We start from the raw sequence: 23,527 nt of genomic DNA on the forward strand, positions 1-23,527 counted from the left end.
AATTACAAGACAAAGTACAGTAACGGAATATATGAAACATTGTACATAGAATGAAATACTTCACTCAGCTGATGGAATACAGGTCATTCAAACGTCTTTTGAATTCGTCAAAATCGTTGATAAGTGCAATTGATGCTGGTAGGTGGTTGAGAACAAAGCTGATGACATGACCGTCGGAGGGATATCACAGAGCAGGGCTGCCGTAGCACTGTCGAATCCGCATCGCCGGCAGTTTCTGCGAACGCCCCCACGTACTGATCTCGCGAGCCGCTCAATTAAAAAGCGATCGACCGTGGACGTGACGCAGGCGCTGCGAGTGCAAATGCTACCGCGGCTAAAGAACGACGCGCAACGCTCGAGACAGTGGGTGGCGAGACGCGCGCTGGGAGCAGCCGGCCGGTCTACCTACAGGTCCGCCTACAGATGTGTTCGGCTTAGCACTGTGGCGGATATTCGATTGCCGCTCTCGTAAGCGGTGCAGATGACAATTTTTAATGCAACCCGCCATCGCATCATTAACTCCTTTCTCATAAGCTGCCACTTGGGTACAATTTCGTGCAGCGGTAACAAGCTATCACTCGAGCTACCTGGGCCACTTCGCGGCCGTGGCCGCCGCCTGCACAGCGACCGTGCGGCTCACTCAGTGGGCTTTTCGTGTCTCCGGCGCGTTTTCGCGTCCAATGTAAATAATAAGTAATAGAAACGGAGTGCCTGGAATCGCTGTAGAACTTTGGTCGCGGCCAGCTGCCCGATGAGCTGACGAAATCACAACGCCTCCGCCGCCAACGATCGGGTCGTTCGTTCTCGAGAGAAGCAGCTCCGCCCTCCGGCCCTCCAATTGGAGCGCGAGCCGGCGAAAAACGCCGGCAGTGCGGAAGCGGCAAACACAAACTCGAGACGTGTTTGGATGTTGTTTATTTACAAAATATCCGCGGGATGTCGATTGCGCGTGGTCCTTTGCTGGCTGCTTGGTTGCGTTTCGCACACTTTAAAATTGATTTTTAAATATGTTCTAGGCTGTATTCGCCGCTGATATTTTGCAGATGTATATGTGTTCACACCAATCTACCCCCGAAGTTATCTCGCCTTCAAAATTTTGTGTCAGTGCCCCTTTAATAGATTGATATAGTTTTTCGAAAGTCACAATCTCGGGTTGCTCATGTTGTATTGCAAAGTCATTGTTGTATTGCAAAGTCATTGTTGTATTGCAAAGTATTGCAAAAACCATTGCAAAGTCCTGTAGAAAAAATACTCTCATGTGTACTGAGGTGACAAACTACTTGCGCAAGTTGATGAAAAACGGCAATTTTCGGAGCGCCGTATCTCTGGAACGCCATGACTGGGCGCCGCCATCTTGGTGTGGTGAAGATTGGAAAACATGGCCGCCGGGCAAAGCAGTTGCTCGTGGTTCAGGTCATAGAGTTTAAAGGTTCAGGCAGAGTGCTCTCCGCCGATTTCTATTGCGGTTTTGGTAATGGAGGGGGCTGGGTTTGCATTTAGTCGTTTGATCTGTTGCGGGAAGTTGTGCGACTCGAAAGACGGGAGTTCATCAAAAACAACGTGGTACTCGCGAATTCGACGTGTTTGGGCCGTGATTGCGAGGCGCGGTGCGTGCTTGAAACGAAATTTCGTACTCATTGCGGTGTTATAAAACGGAGAGTTATTGCTGCTTTTGACAGCGAGCTTGCGAGCGGCGGGAATGGGACGACCGACACTGCAGAAGTGGCGGCGCAGGCTATATCGCCGCAAAATGTGCAAGCAGTGTCCGATAGAGGGACTGGCTATTATTGCACGCTAGTAATAATGGTTCATCTATCTGAAGGGAAATTTAATGCCGAAAGTGAGGTGGCTAAACATACCAACGTAACTGAAATTACGATCGTAGTGAACGTGGACCTTGGTGATTGAAATGGGAGGGCCGGTGGGGTGCGATGACTGTCAGCTCGCTTTGCGCAACTTTTGCCCTGGCTTTACACTTGTGCGTAAAGCCGAGTCTGGGATTGCAAAAATAATTTCGGCATTCCCATGATAATAAAAATGCCTTATGATTGCTTACTTTTTCAATTCGATATTTTCAAGGGCACTATCTATGCACAAAGCCTAAGAATTTAAAAATTGTTTGTAAAAAGGTTGTGCAGTTCGTACCTTGTGATTTTCTGGTAGAAAAAAACTTTATTGAAAGGCTGTTTGAGTATTATGTACGTTCAAAACTGATTAAAAAGTGCACTTTTCCCCACCGAGTTGCCAAAAATTTGTTTTTTTTAGGCTCCTGAGGTGACATAATGTCGTTATTCTGCTCCAAATCAAGGTTCTTCTGCTCCAAAATTGAGATTTCACTGCTCCAAAAATTGCTCCCAAATTCTATTCAGCTGTCTCACCCCTGTTTTTGTCCGGGGCAGGAAATGGCCTCCGCTATAAAGAATAAATAAAAACCAAGTTTGCATTTGTATGGGAATGGAACACCAATTAGGGGCCGAGCGCATTGCCCTCATGATAGTTCAGCATGTTGAAAGTGGTGGAGCAAGTGCGTAGTGCATGCCTAGTGCCTAGCGAGTGCCTAGTGCGTGTGGCACTGATGTCATCACATGAGAGGTGAAAATGATGGCTTGAGTAGAACATGTGCACGCCAGTCCCGGAGAACTCTTATTCTGGGCGAGTGTGCCATGGAGTGCCATTTGTGCCAAACGAATAAGGAATGAAAGCAAGGATAGAGGTGCAAAGCACAACGTAGCAGTTAACGAGTCTTCAGTATCGCTAGGAGAAGCCGCGATGCTTTTTTTACCTTCAAAGCATGCGAGCAGACTCGAGTGCCCCAAGGAGTTTTACTCTAGCCTTCGTGCTTTTCTAGTTGCTGGTGATTGCTACAACAGGGAAGACATTTTACCTGCAAACAAAGGGGTTTCAGTGCAGGAATTACGAGAACCAGGAAGTTTTGAAGCAAGGGGATGCATTTGTTGATTGTGGAGGAAAAAGCTGTTAGCTAATGCGAGACTACATTGTTATGAGACTACGTGCTACATTGTCACTGAACAATTGTTATTTTAAAGGATATTCCGTGCCATCTGAAGTGCAATCTGTTTAAAAGGGCCTCAGTGGAACGGAAAGTTGAGCTAGTTGGATCTGATTCATTTTCTAAAGCACAGACAGACAATACACAAGAGGACAACACTCGTGTTGACCTCGTGTTGACCTCCTCCTCTTGTGTATCGTCTGTCTGCGCTTTAAATATGAATGTAAAAAGGCCTGTTGTCATGAATATAGTGCGGGGAATCACTAGGCTGATTGTTATATTACTGTTGCGATGTGTGTATTCTCTTAGACTGCTGCCGCTGTTCTTTTTATGCGCTCAAAACCACTTGTTCTCAGTGTGCTGTGGTCCTTTGTATGAGACTTTTCTCTCTGCACATTTGTTTTCCTGCTAGGAACATGAGAAACGATGCTGGAGTGTTGATTTCAACAAGGTGGACACGAAGATAATTGCCTCGGGCTCAGATGATGCAAAAGGTCTGCATCCATTCCTCTTTTCACTCTTTTTTCTTTCTTTGAGTGTTTGCATGTTTTTTTTGCTCTAAAGGTAATGCTTTTACAGCTCTTAAGTGTCGCCAATAAGATGTTTTGACACTGCATTCATCCCCTCCCTCCCTCCTTTTTTGGGTGCAGTGAAGCTGTGGTCCATATCCTCAGACCACTCGATAACATCCCTGGAAGCCAAAGCAAATGTCTGCTGTGTCAAGTTCAATCCGGAGTCCAGGTTTCACTTGGCACTTGGCTCTGCGGGTAGGTTCACTGTTTTTTTGTGCGTTTTCAGCTTGGTTGGCTGTTTTACCACTGCTTAGTGTGAGCAGACAAAGCAATTTGTGGGTGTTACATGGCATAACATGCCAACATGCCAAAGTTTGTTATGCTTGGCACTGGGCACACCTGTTGTCCGAAAATGGAGTCCACAAAGCACAATCGCTCAAGTATTGACACAGAGGAATGTTTCTAGCTTCGTATTTCTAGAGTAGACTAGACTAACTTCTAGAATAGACTGACCAAATAAATGGGAGGGGGCTTCACCTTAAAGGAATTTTGAAAATATGTGACCTACTCCACATGGTTTTCTGATTGCCCATCTGAGTAATATTGTCTTGGTTTGTAATTCTAGCGTGATTGCAACTTCTTTGTGAAATATATTTTGTGTCTTGTAGCTGTAAAATGCGTGCATTTGTGGTTAAAGTTTGGTGCCCGAGAGCTGGCTTGGGGCAGGGTCAGTAATTCAGTGATTGTTAAATTATTAACTGCATACTCGGATTTCCGGGGAAAAAAAGGTGTCAGACATATTCCTTTAATATTGACATTTCTCGAGGCAGCCCTAGCAGATTGGTTAGTGGAGCCCACTGCGTTTTATAGAGACAATCCCATCACTAGTACACAGTGCTGCTAGGTTGGGAAAGCTTAGCGTATAATCCTCAAGAGGCTGCTGTCTGTTGCATAGGTGTAACAAGGCACAACACATGCATTGCTCCAAATATGCGAAGTGAAACCCTATTAACTCTAAGTAGTAAAAAATTTGAAGAAAAAAGAATCGAGATGAGTGAAGTACTTAAAATTTTATGCAGCAAGAGCCTTTTTTTATTATTATTGAAGCACAATCATGGGCGTTTATCAGCTGTAAAAAAAAAAAAGGAAAGAAAAGTTCTTGTGCTGCAGATGCCTCAAGAGAGACGGCTTTTTGCAGCATAGGTGTTTAAATTTCTGTTTGTATTTATCTGTAAATAACCTTTATCCCAAAAAGTGCTGGGAAGTTTTCATTCTTTTTCATTTAAATTTGCTTTCAAGGAAGTGTCTTCAAGGACCCCAGCCAAAAAAAAATGACACAGCCTTTGTTACTGTAACAGACGATGGCAGCTGGGGAGGGTCCAGGGAATGCAAGAAGCTGGGATGTGCAAAATATATTTACGGAAATAAGAGAGACATACAATGACCTGGCAAACAAACTATCCTTGACATAAAAGGACGGTGCTTTTCATTTGGTGCACTTATGACAAAAAGCGGGATACCCTCCCTCCCCCTTTTTACCCTTTGAATTGGTTGTAAATCTGTTTTTTTTTTTTTTTTTTCTTAATGTAAGCTCTCATGAAAGCGTGCAACTCGCAGTGAGCTAGAAAAGGTGTTTCTCTGAAGTTTTGAAGGTTATATTCTGAGTTATCCAGAGTGTGCCTCAAAACCTTTCAACATGCATAAGTGGGTAGAAAGAAGTACATGGCGCACATAGGCAGCTGATTGTGGACTGCAAAAAGCCTTCGTGTTAACCGCATTCTTATTAACGACTGCACCGGTGCTGCTGTGGGCGTCTTGTGGAGTGCGCTTCTTCTGTGAGAGTGCAGTGCAGGCCCGTCTGCTTGTGTTGGAATGGCACTGATCCCTGGTTTTGTTCTTGTCTTTGTGCTTCCCTTTAGAGGAGGATGGATGCTCTAGGCTTGGTATCTATACTCAACACTGCTACCTTTGTCCAAAGCGCTATGCTGCTGTCGCCTGCATGTGCTCGAAGGCAGTGGTGGTGGCCTAGTAGGAGCAGCCCAGAGTGATGTGGGGGCCGGCACATTTAAGTGCGTGCATGGCATGCTGTGCATGTGTCACACCAAGGGTGGCATTGCGAGTTGCGTCCATTCCAGAAGTGTCCGTTTTGAGTGTGGAAATGGAGCATACTGCAGAAGTAGGAGCCTCCACACGCCTGCTATGCTTGTGCTATGGCAGCGTTGCTCAAAACAGGTGCTAAATGAACTCTGAATGCTACCCCTGGATCCACTGCCAAAACATCCTTTCTTGGTATTAGAGTGTGCAGACTCCCCTCCCCCCTTCCCTGTTTTTTGTCGTGATGCTTGTTTCGTGGAAGATACATGGGCTGAACATTCAGATTCGAGGCAGCCTGGGTGCTATTAATTGTCACAAAAGTGAATGAACCATGGTGGGCACAGGCGTAGGAGACCACTGACTGTATGATCGACCAAGATCCGTGCATGCTTTTGCACACACATGACCTCTCACACAATGCTGGCTTTGATCTCGTGTGCTTCTCTTCCTACAACTTGCCTTGAGGTTTGCCAGCTATGTGTCGAGGTGGAGGGGGCTCATTGTCGGGTCTGTTGCACCTTGTGCTAGGGCCCTTGGCTTGAGCCTCGTCCACCAGTGTAGATAGGACACGCGAGCAGGCCTGGAAGCATCAAGGGCACTGTACTGGCGCTTAGTGAGCCGTTGAGGGCATGCATTCCTTCCCCCGCCCCGCATTGACTGGCCACGTCACTTCTTGTGTTGTGCGTTCGTAGTCGTCCTCTTCCGTGCCACTGTAAGGTCAGTTGTTGCACTAGTGGAAAGAGGTCTGCAGGCAGCCCGAAGGGGCAGTGTGTATGCGGCCAGAAGAGGCAACAGAGGGGTCATTTTTCCGTTGTTGCAGTGTGTGTTTTCATAAGCTTTTAGCAGTCAGGTCCTGCTATTGGACATTTTATCTTTAGTTGTGCTTGCCTCCATTGCCAACAAAGATTTTAAAAAAGTATCTGAGTCTAACACGTGTGCAGTTATTTTCAGGACATGCAATTAGTGTTGCATACCTGACTTTTTGCATTTACAACAGGAACTTTAAGACATAAATGTACATTTATAAAAAAAAATGTCGAGGATTGTGGTGCTGCTTTTCTGTTTGTAAAGCTGTTTACTTTCCCTAGTGGTTGTATAGAGCCCACGAACTTTGCTCGGATGGGGATTTGACTCTCCGTACGGAAGAAATTTGCTTGTACTGTGCGATACACTGCAATGCATGGGTAATTTGAAAGCTAGAAAATAGAATGTTCTGTAAGGGGGCCCTGCGCTTTTTCCACTCGAGCACGTGTTCACACGAAGTCTCCATGCTTTTCTGTTCCCAAAGACCACTGTGTGCACTACTACGACCTGCGGAGCACCAAGCACCCACTGGGGGTGTTCAGGGGTCACAAGAAGGCAGTCTCGTACGTCAAGTTTCTCAACCCAACCGAGCTGGTGTCAGCGTAAGTACAGCTCCTTGGGCCCCACCCAAGTTTGACTCGTCGGGGTGGTTCAGTGACTAAGGCGTGCTGCTGAGCCAGGACGCGGTTTCGATTCCCGGCTGCGGCAGCTGCTTTTCTGATGGAGGAGAAAAGAGGAAACGCCGGTGTATTCGAGATTTCAGCGCACGTTAAAGATCCACAGGTGTTTGAAATTTATCTGGAGCCCTCCACTATGACACACCTCATAACCTGTGTAGTTTTGGCACTTTAAACCCACTTGTAATGAACACGATGATTCCGCGAAAAGTTGTCGTTATATCAGTATCTCATTATATCGGGACTTACCTGTAAAAATAATGAGAAAGAGAAATAATGAAGTGTGCTACTTCTTTATTGCACGAACAAAGTGATGATTGCTTGCTTTCGCACTGTAGTGTGCAGGACAGTCTTTTCCAGGCTATCCAAGTGGTCGGTGTGCTTTCTGATAGTCCCCTTACCCGCCGCGGTGGCTCAGTGGCTAAGGCGTTGCGTTGCTGAGCACGAGGTCGCGGGTTCGATTCCCGGCCGCGGCGGCCGCTTTTCTGATGGAGGCGAAAAGCAAAAACGCCCGTGTGTACGAGATTTCGGCGCACGTTAAAGATCCCCAGGTGGTCAAAATTAATCCGGAGCCCTCCACTACGGCGCGCCTCATCGCCTGCGTCGCGTCGGCGCGTTAAACCCTGCAATCAATCAATCAATGATAGTCCCCTTGCAAAAACAAGGTCCTTGAGAGCCGCGATGTAGTCCAACGCCTTGTCAGGACCTAGTGGCTGCGGGCCAGGGTTGTCCTCGTCGCATTCATTGTCTGACGATAAGGCCGACTCGCGAGCAGCTGCAGCTCTCACTTGGCGGATCTTTGTACTTCGCCTCATGTTAACGCGTCCGTTTCTTCTCATTGTCGTTGAGGCTTGCTGATTCCATGATCTTCTTTTCATCTTTCAGGATAGCTGAAACTGTAGACGTCAACAGTTCATACTTCTGGGAGACTTCGGCGTTTCTTTCTCGCCCCTGAGCTTATCTCGTGAATGATGCCCACCCTGGTGCAAACATCGATGGCTTTTCGTTACTTTGGTGCATGGCCTTTGTTTGCAACTATTACACTCTGCGGCAGTTGCCGAGCGGTTAATTCAACGTTGAAGTATGAAAGAAGAGTGTGCACGTCCAAGAAAGAGCACAAACACAGCAATGCTGCCGCCACAGGCCACCAGCACAATGTAGCCTCATGTAGCCTCCAGTGAGCCCTCGTACGAGGCTACATGAGCCTACCGGCAAAGGAGTGTAGTGGTATGGTAGCGAGGCTATGAGCTCCACGCTGGCTTGTGCCGCTATGCGCATGTGACGTGGGTGGGCCAGTGAGCCCTACGGTGATGATCAATCACTCGCAGCCACGGGAGCGCGTTTGGATTGCCAGCATGGACGAAATGAGCACGTGCGCAACGCTCCAGAGATCTGAAAGTACACCCGCCGCAGTGGCTAGGGCATTGTGCTGCTGAACACGAGGATGCGGGTTTGATTCGCGGCTGCTGCGGCCGCTTTCCTGATGGAGGTGAAAAGTGAAAACGCCCATGTGTACGAGATTTTGGCACACGTTAAAGACCCCAGGTTGTCGAAATTAATCCGAAGCCCTCCACTACGGCGCGCCTCATTGCCTGCGTTGCGTCGGCGCGTTAAACCCTACAATCAGTCAATCAAGATCTGAAAGTAGGCTGTTGAGGCTGTTTTGCATCTCCCATGCACGCTTTTTTCGTGTTTTTCCCACAAAGGCAGCTTTGAGAAGCAGTAAGCAGCCATGAGAAGCGGTCGTTATATCTTGGATTTGTATATTTGAGAAAATCCTTTTTAATAGTCGACATGTTGCTATATGTGGGATCATTCTAAATGGGTTTGACTGTATGTCCTTTGTGTTGTCTGACTCCATTTTCTTCGCTGTTGTGTCTAGTACTGCAAAGTATGAACTTACCCATTAATGTATATTTTAATCAGTACAGTTTAGCCGTGAATGGTAGGAGATGGTACAAGCGTTTTATCGCTAGACAACATTGCAGTAATGGGGGCAAACCTTGCTTCAAACATTTTTTCTTTTCCTATCACTTTGGTACCCCTTTCTTTTCTTTGACAGCTTCAACTGGAAAAAAAAAAAAAAAATTGGTCTGCATGATCGCATAAATTTGAGATCCCTGTTCCAAAGCATGCTGTCAAGGATGCTGCATAGCTGGTTACGACAAATTGAATGACATCAAGGAACTCGTGTCACCAGTTTCGTTTCATGCTGTAGAAAAATTGTTTGAGGGACATTAAAATTTGCAATACTTGGAAGTTATTCTGTAGAAACAAACTTTTGCTGCTGACTTTATTTTTTCTCTTTTCCTGTGCAGGTCCACTGACAGCCAGTTGAAGCTGTGGGATATTAGCAAGCCTCACTGCCTGCGCTCATTCAAGGGGCACCTCAATGAAAAGAACTTTGTTGGCCTTGCGACTGACGGAGACTATGTGGCCTGTGGTAAGGGGGGAACATCTGATGTGGGATTTACAATCAAGCAGAAGTAGCTGGCAGCCAAGCCACATCACAAACATTCACACGAAATATTTTAGTGTTGAAATTGTATACTTCCAAAATGCAGTTGAGAGGGCGGGGTGGCTGGTGGCGTGAGCCTGATGGCGACAGCGGTGTCTCGGTTCACCAGGGAGATTTGGATCCCCGGATCTGAGCTACTCAGCGCCTCCTCCCACTGCTCGTTACACGCTATGGAGGGGAGGGAATCATTAGGACACGCCCAGATGGAGTGGGACACAGTGGCTAGAGCACCACACGAAGGGCAGTTGGGGGAGGGAAACAGTGTGGGATGGATATGGTGCAGTATACTGCACGACACGGAAGAGTGTCGGTCTGCAAGAGCCACCACGTGCGTTCCTGAGAGCAGACTTGGCAGTAATGAAACTACAGTAATTAAATTACTTTCAGCTGTAATGTGCAATTTAATGAATTAGGTGTGCGTGTTGGTAATTATAATGTAATAAATTACTTCAGACCAGTAATTTCATGAAAATTACTCATTACTTTCCCAATTACTTTGACTGCGATATAGTCTGTCCACTTCTCTTACGGCATAAAAAGTTGACCAAGTAGAGTTCCAATGCCCAGAGAGCCTCGTGGCATTGGAGCTCTAAGAACGCGAAGGAAAGAAGGCTTCGATGAGAACTCTGCCTGCTTTCTCGCACCTCTTCGTTCCCTTTTCATGCGTTTCAAAGTAATTTCATTACTTTTGAAAAGTAATAGTAATGTAATGTCATTACTTTCGGTCACCTGTAATTTGTAATGTAATTTAATTACATTTTAGAAGTAATTTTGCCATCTCTGCCTAAAAGTCATTAAGGCTGACATGAGGGGGGGAAACGCGCAGCAGGCGAGACGGTAGTGTATGTCCAAGTCGTGATAGTTGAGGAGGCTCTCTTGAGACGATGTGGAACCGTGTGAGGGGACAAGGCTGGGGCCCACTTGGATAATGAGTTCTCGAGCAGTAGCGTGGGCCGCCTCGTTACCCCCCCCCCCCACCCCCCCCCCCCCCCCCCCCACCCACTGGTATGGGCTGGGGTCCAGGTCAGTTCTATCGGGCTGGTGGGTGGATTTTTGGAGAGAATTTAGAGGGCCTGTGGAGTTATTAGGCCCCGGGCGAAATTTTGAAAGACCTTCTTCGAATCGGAGATTACGATTGCGGGGGCTGACCGTTGTGTTAAGGCTAGTGCAATTGCCGTCTCTTTCCGCCATCGCGGGACAGGTCGTACGGATGGAGAGGAAAGTGACAGGAGGGGCATTTGGTCGGTTGACTACTGCCACTGCGTGTGCAGCGTGGTGTCGATAGTCCGCCGCGTCGACATAGAGTATGTCTGGTCTTGCTGGAAAGATCCGGGACAGCTCTTGTGCTCTATGCTCCCTGCGACCCTTGTGATGAACGGGGTGCATATTGCACGGTATGGGGCAAACTACAAGATGCATGCGTAACCCGGTGAATGGGGAGTCTCCTTTTAGTAGTTAAAGGGGCATGCAGCTCCAGACGGTCTAGTATGTGTCTTCCGGTAGAGGTGGCCGAAAGCCTCCACAGTTGATTAATATGATGGGCATCCATGAGTTCCTCTGCGGTATTAGCACACGACGAAAAATTTAGTGCTGGGTCGTCTTGTCGTGAGGTGAGCACCTGCAAACATTCACCATGTGCTACGTAAATCCTTCGCGAGCAGCGCTGAGACGGGTTTATAGAGTAACCCATGTCTGCGATTAAACGCATCTTCGAAACATCACCATAGGACACAGGGAGCCTGCAGAATCTGGAACAGACTGAAATCAAAGGGCCTTATCAGATACCACACTCTTCCAACGACACCTTTTATTGCTTGCAAACTGCCTACCCTGCACTTCGAAAAATGCATCCGCCGAGTGATCAGCTATTCGTGGAAGTCGAAAAACAGAAGGGAAGTGATTGGCAGCTTGTGTGTGTGATTACTAAAACGTTCATTTCTGGATTTCGTGCCGCATTTGGACACAACGATAGATAGTTAGCCCCCCCCCCCCCTCTCCCCCCCGTCGTGTGAAATAGCAGTGCATTTTCCTTCTAGTGTAAACTTTAACTCCACCAGTTGTGAGAAAACTAAAACACTAACATTTAAAACTGAGCTAGGGGAAACTAGTGTATTCATGCACTCATGAAACATTCATTTTGTAATGCAAATTGTGCATTACAGTGCATAGTAGCAAATTTTACTTCGTTAAAGCGAGGTTTTCCACAAGGCATTTCAAGGGGAATTATGACCTGTTCATTGTATTCGTTGCTTTGTGACGTTTCATTGTAATAAGGTTTAACTGTATACTACATATATATAATGCACTGTGGCACTAAAAAGGGGCCGTAGAGTTTGTGTTCACATCCATGAATCGCCTGGCTGCACGTACACATCAGAGCGAAACAATTCATCGAAATCGAAACTGACACATGGCCTACTCCCTGTGGCAGTAAAGCACCCTGTTCGGTAATGTTTACTAGCTGAAATTTGTCTCTTTTAATGAATGTGTGTCCTGCAAAATTTGCCAGATACGGTTATTTTACATTTACACGTCCCCGTCTAATGGTTCCTTCCACAAAAACGAGCTCCGCCAATCCAGTTTTACCACTCATGATTTGTGATCTCACAAATTGTGCAAAACAGATTATGGGGCACTGATACTTTCAGTACAGCTCGGTGTTGGGCTAGTTGGTATCGAGACACGATAAAAATGTTCAGCGCTGAAGAAGTTCCAGTTGCTAGCCTGTGCATCAACCGGTCCATTTGTCCTGTAAACAAAGTTCGGTTTTGTGCAATCACGTGTCTATTGAACTTCCTAGGGGAAGGGGGGAAATGTGCTTTAACTAGCGCCTACTTGTCGCAGTCTAGCTCTGCTGCTTTTGCCCATGTTTTATGCCGAGCGTTTTTGTGTGTGTGTGCAGGCAGTGAGAACAATGCTCTGTACATCTACTATAAGGGACTGTCCAAACAAGTGCTGACGTTCAGGTTCGACGTGGTGCGGAACATTTTGGTAAGTACGGAACACACCCCCGTCTGAGGAATGCAGTGCCTTTTACTGATTCTTCTTTCTTCGCCCTTGTTTTTTTTCTCTCCCTCTGAAGGAGAAAGACAAGAAAGAGGAGGAAAGTAACGAGTTCGTCAGTGCAGTGTGCTGGAGAATGGTGAGTGAGGTGACGTCCACGTCTGCCTAACTTTTTTAAGAGCACTGTACACAAAGGACGAGTTAGTCTATACTATTGATAGATCACTGCGTCAAGAAAACACATACATACACCCTGCTCAAGAGTAGCAACTCGTTTTGAAATAAGCTAGAAAATGGGGAACATGCGAATCGGGGCCTTGCTGCCACAAGCAACTTTCGACACTTGCTTCTGATGTCGCTCAAGGGTTGAGTGGGGCAAAATAATGTCAAAGATGACGAAGTACACTGGTTTAGAGTAATATGTTAGGGAGCTTTTGGTGAGCTTGCATCACAGGACAAGTATGGAAAAGGAAGGCTATGCGTACTGCGTAGGGCAAACCTCAACTTTGTGGCATACAGCCAGACAGCACGTCACCATCGTGGTTTCTGTTCGGTGCCGCAGTGTTGCACCCGATCGTTTCATGAACTTTGTGCTGATTTATCACTTAATTAGTTCCATTCCGCTGCTTACTGCTCACTCCTACAGCCTTTGGAGTGTATTGTGAGCAATGCTTTCACCTTCAGCAGTGATGTGATTGGCCAGAGTCATTTTGGAATAGTTTTCGGAGCAGCAAAATGGGAGTTGGTTGCAGCCAAGAAGTCTAATTTGAAGCAGCGAAACAGCCCTTTGGAGCAGCGAGAAGCGTGCCTTGGAGTGATGAAATGGGCTTAGCCTGGGTTTTCTATGGATATTACAAAATAAGCAAGGGATGGATGTTACAAAATAGCTTAACGTTATCCTTGCAGCTTCATGAGCAATTGCAATATTTACTCTGGGAAAAAAAAAATCTGGTCTCTATATGCGAAGTTATTTACTGTCTCCCCTCATGGGTGTGTGTGAATGCACGCTATCAATGTTCTAAGGTTCAACACCACAGTCGAAGGAGGATCACATACTAATAGGCGCCCCACAGGCAGGCACTGTGCTAGGGATATGCTTAGGATGCAGCAGCTGCCTTGGTAGCATGGCATTCTGGCACATTTTTCAAGCTAGCATGCGGAACGGGACAATAAGACAAAAAATGGAGGCCGACGACAGGACCGTTTGTGTCAGCACTCTTTTTTTTTTGTGCCTTTTTCTGCACTAGCTTTGCCAGCATGCTTTCTTTCCTTTGTGCAAATTATAAAGTAAGGGCTGTGCATAAGTGATTTTTCTCTCACATATCCTCCCCAACGGCTCAGTGGCTAAGACTGAGCCCAAGGACGCTGGTTTGATCCCGACTGCTGTGGGTATTTTTTAGATGGAGGCGAAAAGCGAAAACCCTCGTGTGTTGAGATTTCGGTGCACGTTAAAGCCCCAGGTGGGCGAAATTAATCCGGTGTTCTCCACTGTGGCGCACCTTACAGCCCAGTGTAGCTTCGACACGTCAAATTTTAAATTTTTAAGTTTGGTCTCACTTGCTAAGTACTGTGAGCTTGAGGATTGAGGTTTTTTTTTTGCAAATCATAAGAAGCGAGATTTGGCACAGGTTCGGTGCATATGACTGCAAATGCTGCAGAGGGTAGCAGGATTTGCCTCCTGGCACAGCGTGGTGTAGCAGTGAAGTCACTGCTTGAGTGCCTGACTACCCTTGGCCAGTGCCTATGTACAATAAAATCCTGGGCATTGGCCAGTCCTGGAAAAAGGAGAAGACTGGAAATGCTTGAGCAGTGGTGGGGTCAGTAATGGGAAGAACTAGACCCAGTTACAGTAGAACCTTTTTACAAGAGACACTCACGGGGCATGGGAAACATGCCTCTTGTGACCAAGGCCTCTTGTAAACAAAAATTCTAAAAGAACTGTGGAGTTGGACATCACATCATACACCAGAATTAACGTGCATTTAGACAGGTCGACGAGAAAACGCTCACTATGGCTTAAAGAAGTCATTCATAGTAGGTAGTTTTAGGGACTGCAGATTGTGTTAGCTTCCTTCCTAACTTTTGTAGGTAAAGCACTTCACTTTGTGAGCCTTCCTGTTGCTTACCATAATGTTCAAGTGCTCTTAGATGTTTGTCTGCCGCCTCATCGGGCGAGACTTTCTGCCCTGCGATATCTGTGCCATCCTCCTCGTGCAGTTAAACCTCCAGCCCTTTATGGCCCAGCCCACACAAACGTGCGGGTCAACAAATCCATTCACTCAGCGGCACATGTTTCAGTTTCACAGCCCGGTGTAGTCTCTGTGAAGGTTGCCAGGATTATGTTGGTTTCGGCACTTCACACACTTTGACCCCGTTGGGTGAGAAATCGCACATTATAAATGGTGCCCCAGCCAGTGCGACCACGCTAGCCGCCTTCGAGATGAAAACTAATAGTATTTCTTCTTGCTATTCTCGTATTTTCTGGATAACAAGCCTAGGACAGGAATTCTAGGACTTGCAATAAAACGTGATCGGCTAAGAAATACAGCCGTGCCGTTCGTGTGTGTTCCGTCATCATGCTTGAGAAATGCACCCACACATTTGCGATTTTCATGGGCTGGGATTTCGTCATGAAAATTTTGCTGGACGGCACAAGGTGGCGGGCTTGTGCGCTGCAGTGCTAACGATAAATAAATTTTGGTTGTTTTCTTGATGTCGCGTGCATTTGCGGTTTTGAGGTGGCTGGTTGGTGATGTTTTCTTGTGCCTTAAGCTTGAACTAGTTCCATAATTATTTATGATATTATTATTATTCGAAATTACGATTATTATTAAGATTTTCATTATTATTTATTATTATAAAATATTATTAATAATGTATGGTAAGTACTTCTAACAACAATACAACACTGATAAATAATGTCAAAATGCAGCTTTTTGGCTAGTGATGCCATTTTTAGGCATCCTTTCTACCACCACATCATCTGAATAGAAGCCCAGCCCGGACTTGTGTGGGTTTTTTTTCTGTGTGAAATAATCTGAGCCTTCCATTTTCACTTTTCAAAGAATCATTTATGAGGGAGTAAATACTCACAATTTAATTACATGTGGCCATTTTTTCTAAAAACTTCTTGTTGGGCCGGAAAAGGCCAGGGCACCATTTACTTGCATGAGGATGACATGATCTGTAAGCTCCTCAAGGCACACAAGGCCCACATTTGCAGACACAAGGGTTCTGGGACTTCTGCGTTTTCGTGGGTGCAGGCCCAAGCTTCATCTTCAGGGCGCTAGTTTTCCACAAAGTTTTTCTTATAGGGCCCCTGTTCTGTCATATAGTGAATTTACCCTAGGGACCCAAAAAGTTGCCCTTAGCAACAGAGTTTGTCTTGTAACCGTGTCTCATATATGTGATGTTGCTAACAAAGCAAACATAGAAAAACCAATCGAACCATTAAAATTTTTCTTGACTAAGTGTCTTGTAACGAGGTTTCACTGCTTTTCAGCTATAAAAGGATGTAAGTGTGAGAGTGGCAAGCGAATGTGCGTGTATGATGTACGCCTGGAGTAAACTGACACGAGGGATACGATTGCAATCATTCCTCACCCGCCCTGACATTGGAATTTCTAACTCTTCAGATACGGAGGCAAGATGTGTGCAGTGTGCTCTTTAAAAGAGCACACCTGCATATGATGGCTGCTTTTGCAGTTAGTGATCTTGGCTTGCCACAGTGGGGAGTGAATGTGACAGTTCTAGAAGAAACCATATTCTTCATATTGCCCGCCTCCTACTGTCTCAGCTGCTTACTGGGGCACTGTTGATGTGGTCAGCCTGTTGCCACCGTGCGGCACAGCTATCAACACGATTTTGTGCTTTGCTATAATATGAATTCCAGTACCTAGTACGATCTCTATGGCAGGGTCATCATTGCTGAAAGCAGCAGCAATATCTGTGGCCTATTTTGTGACATAGTGGGTATGATTGATTGCCAACTTTGGACGGCTCACGCGCCCCCCACTGCAGGGAGCAAGTATATATAGTAGGAGGTGAAAAGGCCCATTGCAGCAGGCGCGGGTGGGCGACCATATAATGTCACAATGAAAACTAACAGAAGCTTCGTAGCTGCGACGGTGAAGGTGAAGGTAGTGGCACCTGACGGATGAAATGATATTGGCCACAATTTAGTGTGCACCTGCGCAGTAAAATGCTGATGGCCGCAGCTGCTGCCATCAACTGCCGCGACAAATGCTGCTAGCCTAGGCCAAATGCTTGTGTCATTATTTGGCCGCCCTAGGATGCGTAGTTTCCTTTCCCGTCTTGTTCTTGCGCTGTGCCCCACTGTGATTGTTCATGACATTTCCCTATGGAGGCACCGTCTTCCTCTGCTTAGTCACATACACTATTGATTGTCTGAAATGAGCGTGCAAGTTGTCTCCAGTGTCCCTTAAAAGCAAGGCTCATATTTGCCACGACTATTTTTTCTCCTTTTTGCAGGGATCTAGCGTTGTGGTTGCTGCCAACAGTCAAGGCACCATCAAGGTGTGGGAGCTATTTCTCAAGGTTCTCCGTGTATATACTCGGTTACAACTCAAGAACGGCACCACCTCATGTAGTGTATCACTCCGCCAAAGCGCCGGACCCGTGACGTCAGTGCGCGCGCATTTTGAAAGGGGTTTGCTATGAATGCGTGATATCGTCTGCCTTGTCTCACGCAGTTTGTTTGTCGTCACTGGAGTCGTTTATAAGCATATTAAGTCCAAAAAATCACGGGAACGGCTCACGCCATGTTCAAAACATTCCCAGTAACGCCCTACTTGCGCCGTGCGGAGAAACATCCGGCTACGGTGATAAGGCACAGTGGCAACTTCCGGTGCTGTTCTTAAGTTGTCACCGAGTATAGTACAGTTTGTGTTTTCGGCCAAGAAACAAAACGATGTTCCCCCTCACTTTCCAGGTGCTAGAGCTGGTGTGAAGACAGACCTCCCCCCATGCATCCTTCCCGTCCGCCGACTGTATCGACGAGCACTTTGTGTGCAATGGCTGGGCTGTACACCCACTGTGAAGAGGCCCTGTGTACGGCCATTTTAGTTGACTTCAGCTTTTGCTGTACAGACTTTTCTTCACTCTGCTTCGTTTGTTTTCGGACTCGGACACCTTTTTATGCGTCAACACCAATAAACATGCTGAGCGTGCTCGAGCAGCTACTCTTTGCTCCACGTTTTGGCATTTGCCTGGGCCTAACATAATGTGGAAATTTTCAGCGCTACACGACACCAGCATGTGCTTTTCTGTTTTGCATTGCTTTTCTACCTCCTATATACTGGAATTTTTTATTTTGGAAGCAGAGACGTGTCATAATAAGGCAAATATAAAGCGTACGGCAGCTGGAAAACATACCGTATTTACTCTCGTAATGATCGCACTTTTTTTCCAAAAAATTCGATGCAAATTTAGGGGTTCGCTCATTACGCGGGGTAAATTTTTCGCTCAGCATGTTTGAGCACAGAAAACGCAAGCAAGTTGTGGGTCAAAATTTTTACGATAGGTCTCATGAACGTAGATAAGATAAACAAAACATGATAAAAAATCCGCACACCGCCGCCAGTCGCTTTGCAGAGTGACACAAAATGCAGTGTTGTCGCGAATTGCGGAACGTGCCGGAACGAGTTTGCTGCGAGGTGACTCCAGTTCGACCAACAAGTGGCTGCCACTGTCACAGTGAGGGACATCAAAACAGACATGGCTGCCAACGAAGCACCCTGAGCGCGTTTTTTTTTTCTTTGTCTTGTGAGTACATTATGCGCATTTAGTGACAGTTTCTTCCTCATCAATTTTCAACGCATGCTTGCCGGTACGCTAATATCAGCGAGACTGCTGCAATAACGTAGCCATGTCCTGTTTGAAAGGGAAGGAGAGAGAGGTATGCACGACGATCATCAGCTAGAATTGGCACAAATACAACATATTGGTGCGGCTAGTTCAGGGTGCGCTCATTTCACGGGAAATTAAAAAAAATCGAACTTTGACGCAAAACTGCAGGGGTGCGATCATTATGCGAGTAAATACGGTAGTTATTTCTGCCATACTTTGACACTTCAAATGATACACCAAGGCTAGCTTTGCATTTTATTTTAAGCGAAGTTTTCGAGGTGAAGGAAACTGTACCTCTTCCAGAAAGAGATGTTCGTATATGAGTCTGTCATTACTAGCGCCTACCAGACCTTACCAGTTCTGGTTTGTGGAAACTCAAGTGCCTGCTTATTTCAAAATTTTTCAGTGCCTAAATATTTGTCTTGCACTGCTACGTCTATTCTACCTAATGGTAAACTATAATTTTTTAAGCGTGGCTCCCCGCACATTTTGGCTATTCTCAAAGACTTGTTGCTGGGCTGGTTGGAGCATAGCTTCAAGGTCAACAACAGTGCAGATGACAACTCGAAGGGAGGCCCATCATTTGCAGTGGGCAACTTTGATGCTTCATTACTATTCTGGCATGGAACCCGGCCATTTTCATTGTGGGTCAAGCCTTCAACTTTTTCATGGTCAATTTTACATCCGTGCCTCTCTTCCAGCTTCACATACTACATTCTAGCGTTGCTACTCTTGACATAAGGGTAAAGGTTAAGGCCTACATTTATGCCGTGTTTAGATAACATCTTCTGTTAAGCTCAACTGCAATCACTCGTACCCTCGTTTGTACTGCGAGATTTCTTGCTGGTGTCCCCCACTGCTGGATCAAACTACCCTGCAGCCACGAATGAACTGTGCATTCCACATCAAGCCAGACGCTCACCTATCGTATAGCAATGCTCTGAAAGTTGTGGTTGGGCCATGGCATGCTTGTCATATGACAAAAGCTATGGCGAAATCCATACTTCTTAGTTACCTCGGCCTGCGAATGATAAGTGCTCCAGTTATTGTGGCTACAGGCTAGAGCACCAGGACCGTTCCACACGTTAGTTGTTAGTGTCCTGAGTATAACTTTGCAACTTTGTTACTGAAATCTACTTGGTTACCGTTCTGGCACTGAACTGCAATTTCCATCATTACATTTTTTTTATTGCTAAAACTAGCAAAACTTTTTCTCACTTGTCATATGGTTGCCACCTTTCCTGCTCAAGAAAACTGGCAGTGGGGAACAGGATAAGGCACTAGGGGGGGGGGCACGACATTGGAAAGGGTGTAACCAAACCTTTTTCTGGCGAGAAAATTGGCAATCGAGAAACAGCTATGCACACCGAGCAACGAAGCAAGCACCAACAGAAATCTGCACATCTTAAAATGTATTAGTTTTGGGCAAGTGGATGCAAAATAAGTGACACCAGCCCTGTACAGATATGAGGGGCGGCATCTACTCTCCGCAGGTACGTTCGACAACCACAGGGCCGTTACGTCGCACTTCACGTTTGCATAAAAATTGACCACCATGCCCCATCATTTTTCATGAGCCTGGCAATGTTACAGGGCAAACTTTTGTCCTGCTTACTTTTTCTCAAGCTAGGCAATGTTATGAGAGAAAAACTTGTTCTGCCTGTATTTCTGGCACCACCCCTATAAAGCCCAGTATGTGCAAATGCATGGCTTCAGTTGTCTCACAGTGCCTGTTTTTGTGCCACAGTTCAGCATGGAGTAACGAGTTGCTGTGAAGCAGTCCTTGCACTTTGTAGTAGCTGAATGGGAGTGGTTAATAAAAACCACACCTGTGGCATACAGCACGCGTGTACTTTGTGCAGACTGCTTCCAATCGCACACCAGAAAGTGGCAACGCTTAAAGGGCCATGCAGACAAAACACGTTTGGTTCATTCGAAAGAATGCTTCGTTGGAATCATACTGACACTTTTAACGTAAACTTTGCTCAAATAAGCTATGTAAATATAAAAAATGGAATGGCCATGCGACCCACTAGCTCATTTCCTGCAACAGAACCTATGACATATTATGGGCAGCTTGTGCGATTGGCTGAGGCCGGCACAAGCAAACACAAATTAGGCAGGGCTTATAAGCTTGTCGAATGAGCTATTTGCACTTAAATTTAGGGCACATTCTCTTTATAGCAGTAAGAATGGTGGGGTGAACAATTCAAGTTACGAGCGCTTAAACATCGATGCAGATAATGCGGCACTTTACCGGCTGACACTGCCAAACACAGCCGTTGGATGTGTTGAACTTGTGTGACACAACACTGACCAACTGACATATACAGCACAGTCACTTACATGACCATGTTTGTCGAGTCGTAGCTTACGTTTTAAGAAATGATCAGTATGAACCCTAATAAAAATATCGCAGGTATAGAAGTCTGGCCAGAAGCAAAGTGTGAACACGGGCACTTCAGTAGTATTGCAACGCCATCCGTGAAAGTGGACAATAAACAAGATAACCAAAAAGCCGTCTGCGAGATGGTAGCAGCCACTGTAGCAGCCCTGGTCAGCAGGCTATTTTTAGTTTTATGGTCCTGCTCTGGATACGTCATTGTCGATGTCACGAAAACGCACAATTTAGCGGGAGAATTAAAGCTTTGGCCTAAAATGTTGAATTTCTCAGTGAATTAAGCATCATTTGCTGCCGGACAAACACTGAGGGCACTATAAAACGGTAAATCTTTTAAATAAAACAAACTTGTATTTTGTCCCCTTTAGGCCCAATCGTAGCAGTGTTATTTTCATTTTGTTAGAGCTGCCTGTTCATGGTATCTCTAAAACAAAAAGCCCCAGTATTGTCGTAGCTGCGCCCTGCAAGTGCTCCAATGTAGCTGGTACGTGCCACTGTGAGCCGAGTTATGGTTTGGTTCGTGCACTGGGTATTTCACAATCGCGAACCCCGTATGTGCTGGTGCTTTAGGTATAAAAATACAGTATCAAGTCCTCACGGCACCGACAATGCCAATAATATGCAACAATTTATAACGAGGGGAGTTGGGGGGGGGGGGGGGGGGGGAGTAGAACTGCTGTGCACGTTCTCGTGCCGTCCTTTGAACTTGGAACATTGCCACGAGGGGGAGCCCTGAGCAATTTTTCTTTTTCCATGGTGTATTTTTTATTTGCTGTAATTCACTAGCTACCACGACGGAGCAGCAAGCCTCATTGAACTACTGTTCCTGGTACCACTTTTTTATTCTACACTGAGCACTGACCAGTCATCCTAATGCCATGAAGCCCCATGTAACCGCAGGAGAAGCTCTGCTGAAGCTGCATCTGGCTTTCCTGGAACCTCGATTTAGAGACCCATCGCTCCAAACAAATTGTGACGCCGATCATGAGACCTTCAAACGACAACCAATATGTAAAAAGAGCACGCGTCGCAGCCAACCAATGTTTCTTGGCGCGGTGTTTCAGGCACACGGTACAGGCCACCACAACGACAATTCCAAGTCGCGCCACCGTCCGCATGTAGAGTCATTTCGGACAAGGGAACTTCTTCGCTAATCGGCGGCCTCGAGAGGGCATTCTGATGTTGCAGAGTGGCGTCGTACTCCCTGCGCTTCTGCTCGTCGCACAACGTTTTCCAGGCCGCGTTCAACCGCACAAAATCTTCCGAGTTCCCGCTATTTCTTTTGTCGGGGTGAAGCTGTAGCACTTTTTCCCTGTAGCACTTCTTGATTTCTGTCAGAGAGGCGTCTTGCGGCACATCTAGTGTGTCGTAATAATCAGCCATCGAGTTAAACAGAAGGCAAACACACTGCGGTAGCCGACGTACGAGAGGGTAGGGGGGAGCAGGGGGCCTGAGGGGGGAATGGTTTAAGCTGGGCTGCCGCGGTGGTACTACGGCACTGTAGTACTACGACGACGTTCACGTAGGTCCACACAAAACGGCTGCAGCAGTTTGTAAGGGCCTCTTGCTAAGCATCATAGTTTCGCCATTTTTCTTTATGGTTTCGCAACTGAAGAACCTCCGACCACTCTGACCGAAGGTACCGAAACCGCTGAAACCTTGGCTCACGGGGTAAGAAATAGTTCTACTTTAGAAAATGTGATGACCCGGAGAGCACTTGAGCAACTTGAGAGCGAAAGTAAAAGTACAGTGGCTAGAATAGGAAAGTGTGATTAGCGGCATGCAGCGCCTATGAGGCGCTTTGAAGCCGCCGATAGGGATCCGCGAGGGGGCGCGCGCGATCGTTTACACGTCGCCTGGTGAGGCGCGCGCGGATCGTCTGCAATGCGATTGCTGCTTGGACCAGAGAGAAGGACCGCTTGTTTCCTGTGCCGTAGCAGGTTTAACTGCCGCCAAAGTAGAGCCACAATTTTGTGCCGGGCCGCTACACGGTGTACAAGTCCTGCGAAAAGAAACTGTCGTTGTTCGGCGTTCCGAAGAACGCGCGTCTATATTGGCGCAGTGGCGACGAGCAATACCACGTACTGAGAAGCGGCTCAAGGAAAACACCCCTATGTGCGAGCTACACTTCGACGTAAGGTAAATCTCCCGGCACATTGAACATACCGTGAACGGAGTTGTCTCAATCTACAGGGGCAGGCCTCGGTTGCCCCCGGAAGCTGTGCCCACGCAATTTCCCAATCTTCCAAAGTACCAGCCGAAACAATTTCCCCGAGCAGGAAGTGTCAAGCGAGAAGCGCACCCGCGGCCCCACCCAGCAATAAAAACGCTAAGGATGGTGACTCCTCTGTGAGTACAGAGTTTGAAGAACCCCATGCTCCTTTTCTGTGAAGAACTTGACCTTCGGAAACATGGGGGAAACCACACGCTGAGTGTTTCGCCCTTCACAGTACCTTACAGCGTGTGTCGCACTGCGCAGGATAAACCCAAAGCCCGTACACGTACCTTAAGCTTGCAGCGTTGGAAGCATTTACGAAACATCTGACATACTGAAGAAGCCTGCCACTCTTCCTGTCCATGACTATCAAATTCGTTTTGGTCCTCTAGCTGCATGAAGGCATTGAAAAAGGAGAAGGCATG

General features: G+C 46.6%; 1 protein-coding gene across 1 annotated transcript in view; it reads left to right on the plus strand.

Annotated features, from left to right (window-relative positions):
- The window catches only part of LOC144142872 (E3 ubiquitin-protein ligase COP1-like), a 33,760-nt gene extending 15,944 nt beyond the window's left edge, over nt 1–17,816 (plus strand). The window contains exons 14-21 of the mRNA XM_077674698.1: nt 3,423–3,504; nt 3,661–3,777; nt 6,905–7,022; nt 9,416–9,540; nt 12,518–12,606; nt 12,698–12,757; nt 17,110–17,154; nt 17,570–17,816. Of these exons, the coding sequence (XP_077530824.1) occupies nt 3,423–3,504; nt 3,661–3,777; nt 6,905–7,022; nt 9,416–9,540; nt 12,518–12,606; nt 12,698–12,757; nt 17,110–17,154; nt 17,570–17,587 (654 nt within the window). The 3' untranslated portion in view covers nt 17,588–17,816. The remainder of the gene's footprint in view (nt 1–3,422; nt 3,505–3,660; nt 3,778–6,904; nt 7,023–9,415; nt 9,541–12,517; nt 12,607–12,697; nt 12,758–17,109; nt 17,155–17,569) is intronic.
- The last annotated feature ends 5,711 nt before the right edge of the window (nt 17,817–23,527 follow it).

Source organism: Haemaphysalis longicornis, unplaced genomic scaffold (assembly GCF_048455015.1).
Source record: "Haemaphysalis longicornis isolate Haplotype H1 unplaced genomic scaffold, Haemaphysalis longicornis Haplotype H1 scaffold_1, whole genome shotgun sequence".
Classification (NCBI taxonomy): domain Eukaryota; kingdom Metazoa; phylum Arthropoda; class Arachnida; order Ixodida; family Ixodidae; genus Haemaphysalis; species Haemaphysalis longicornis.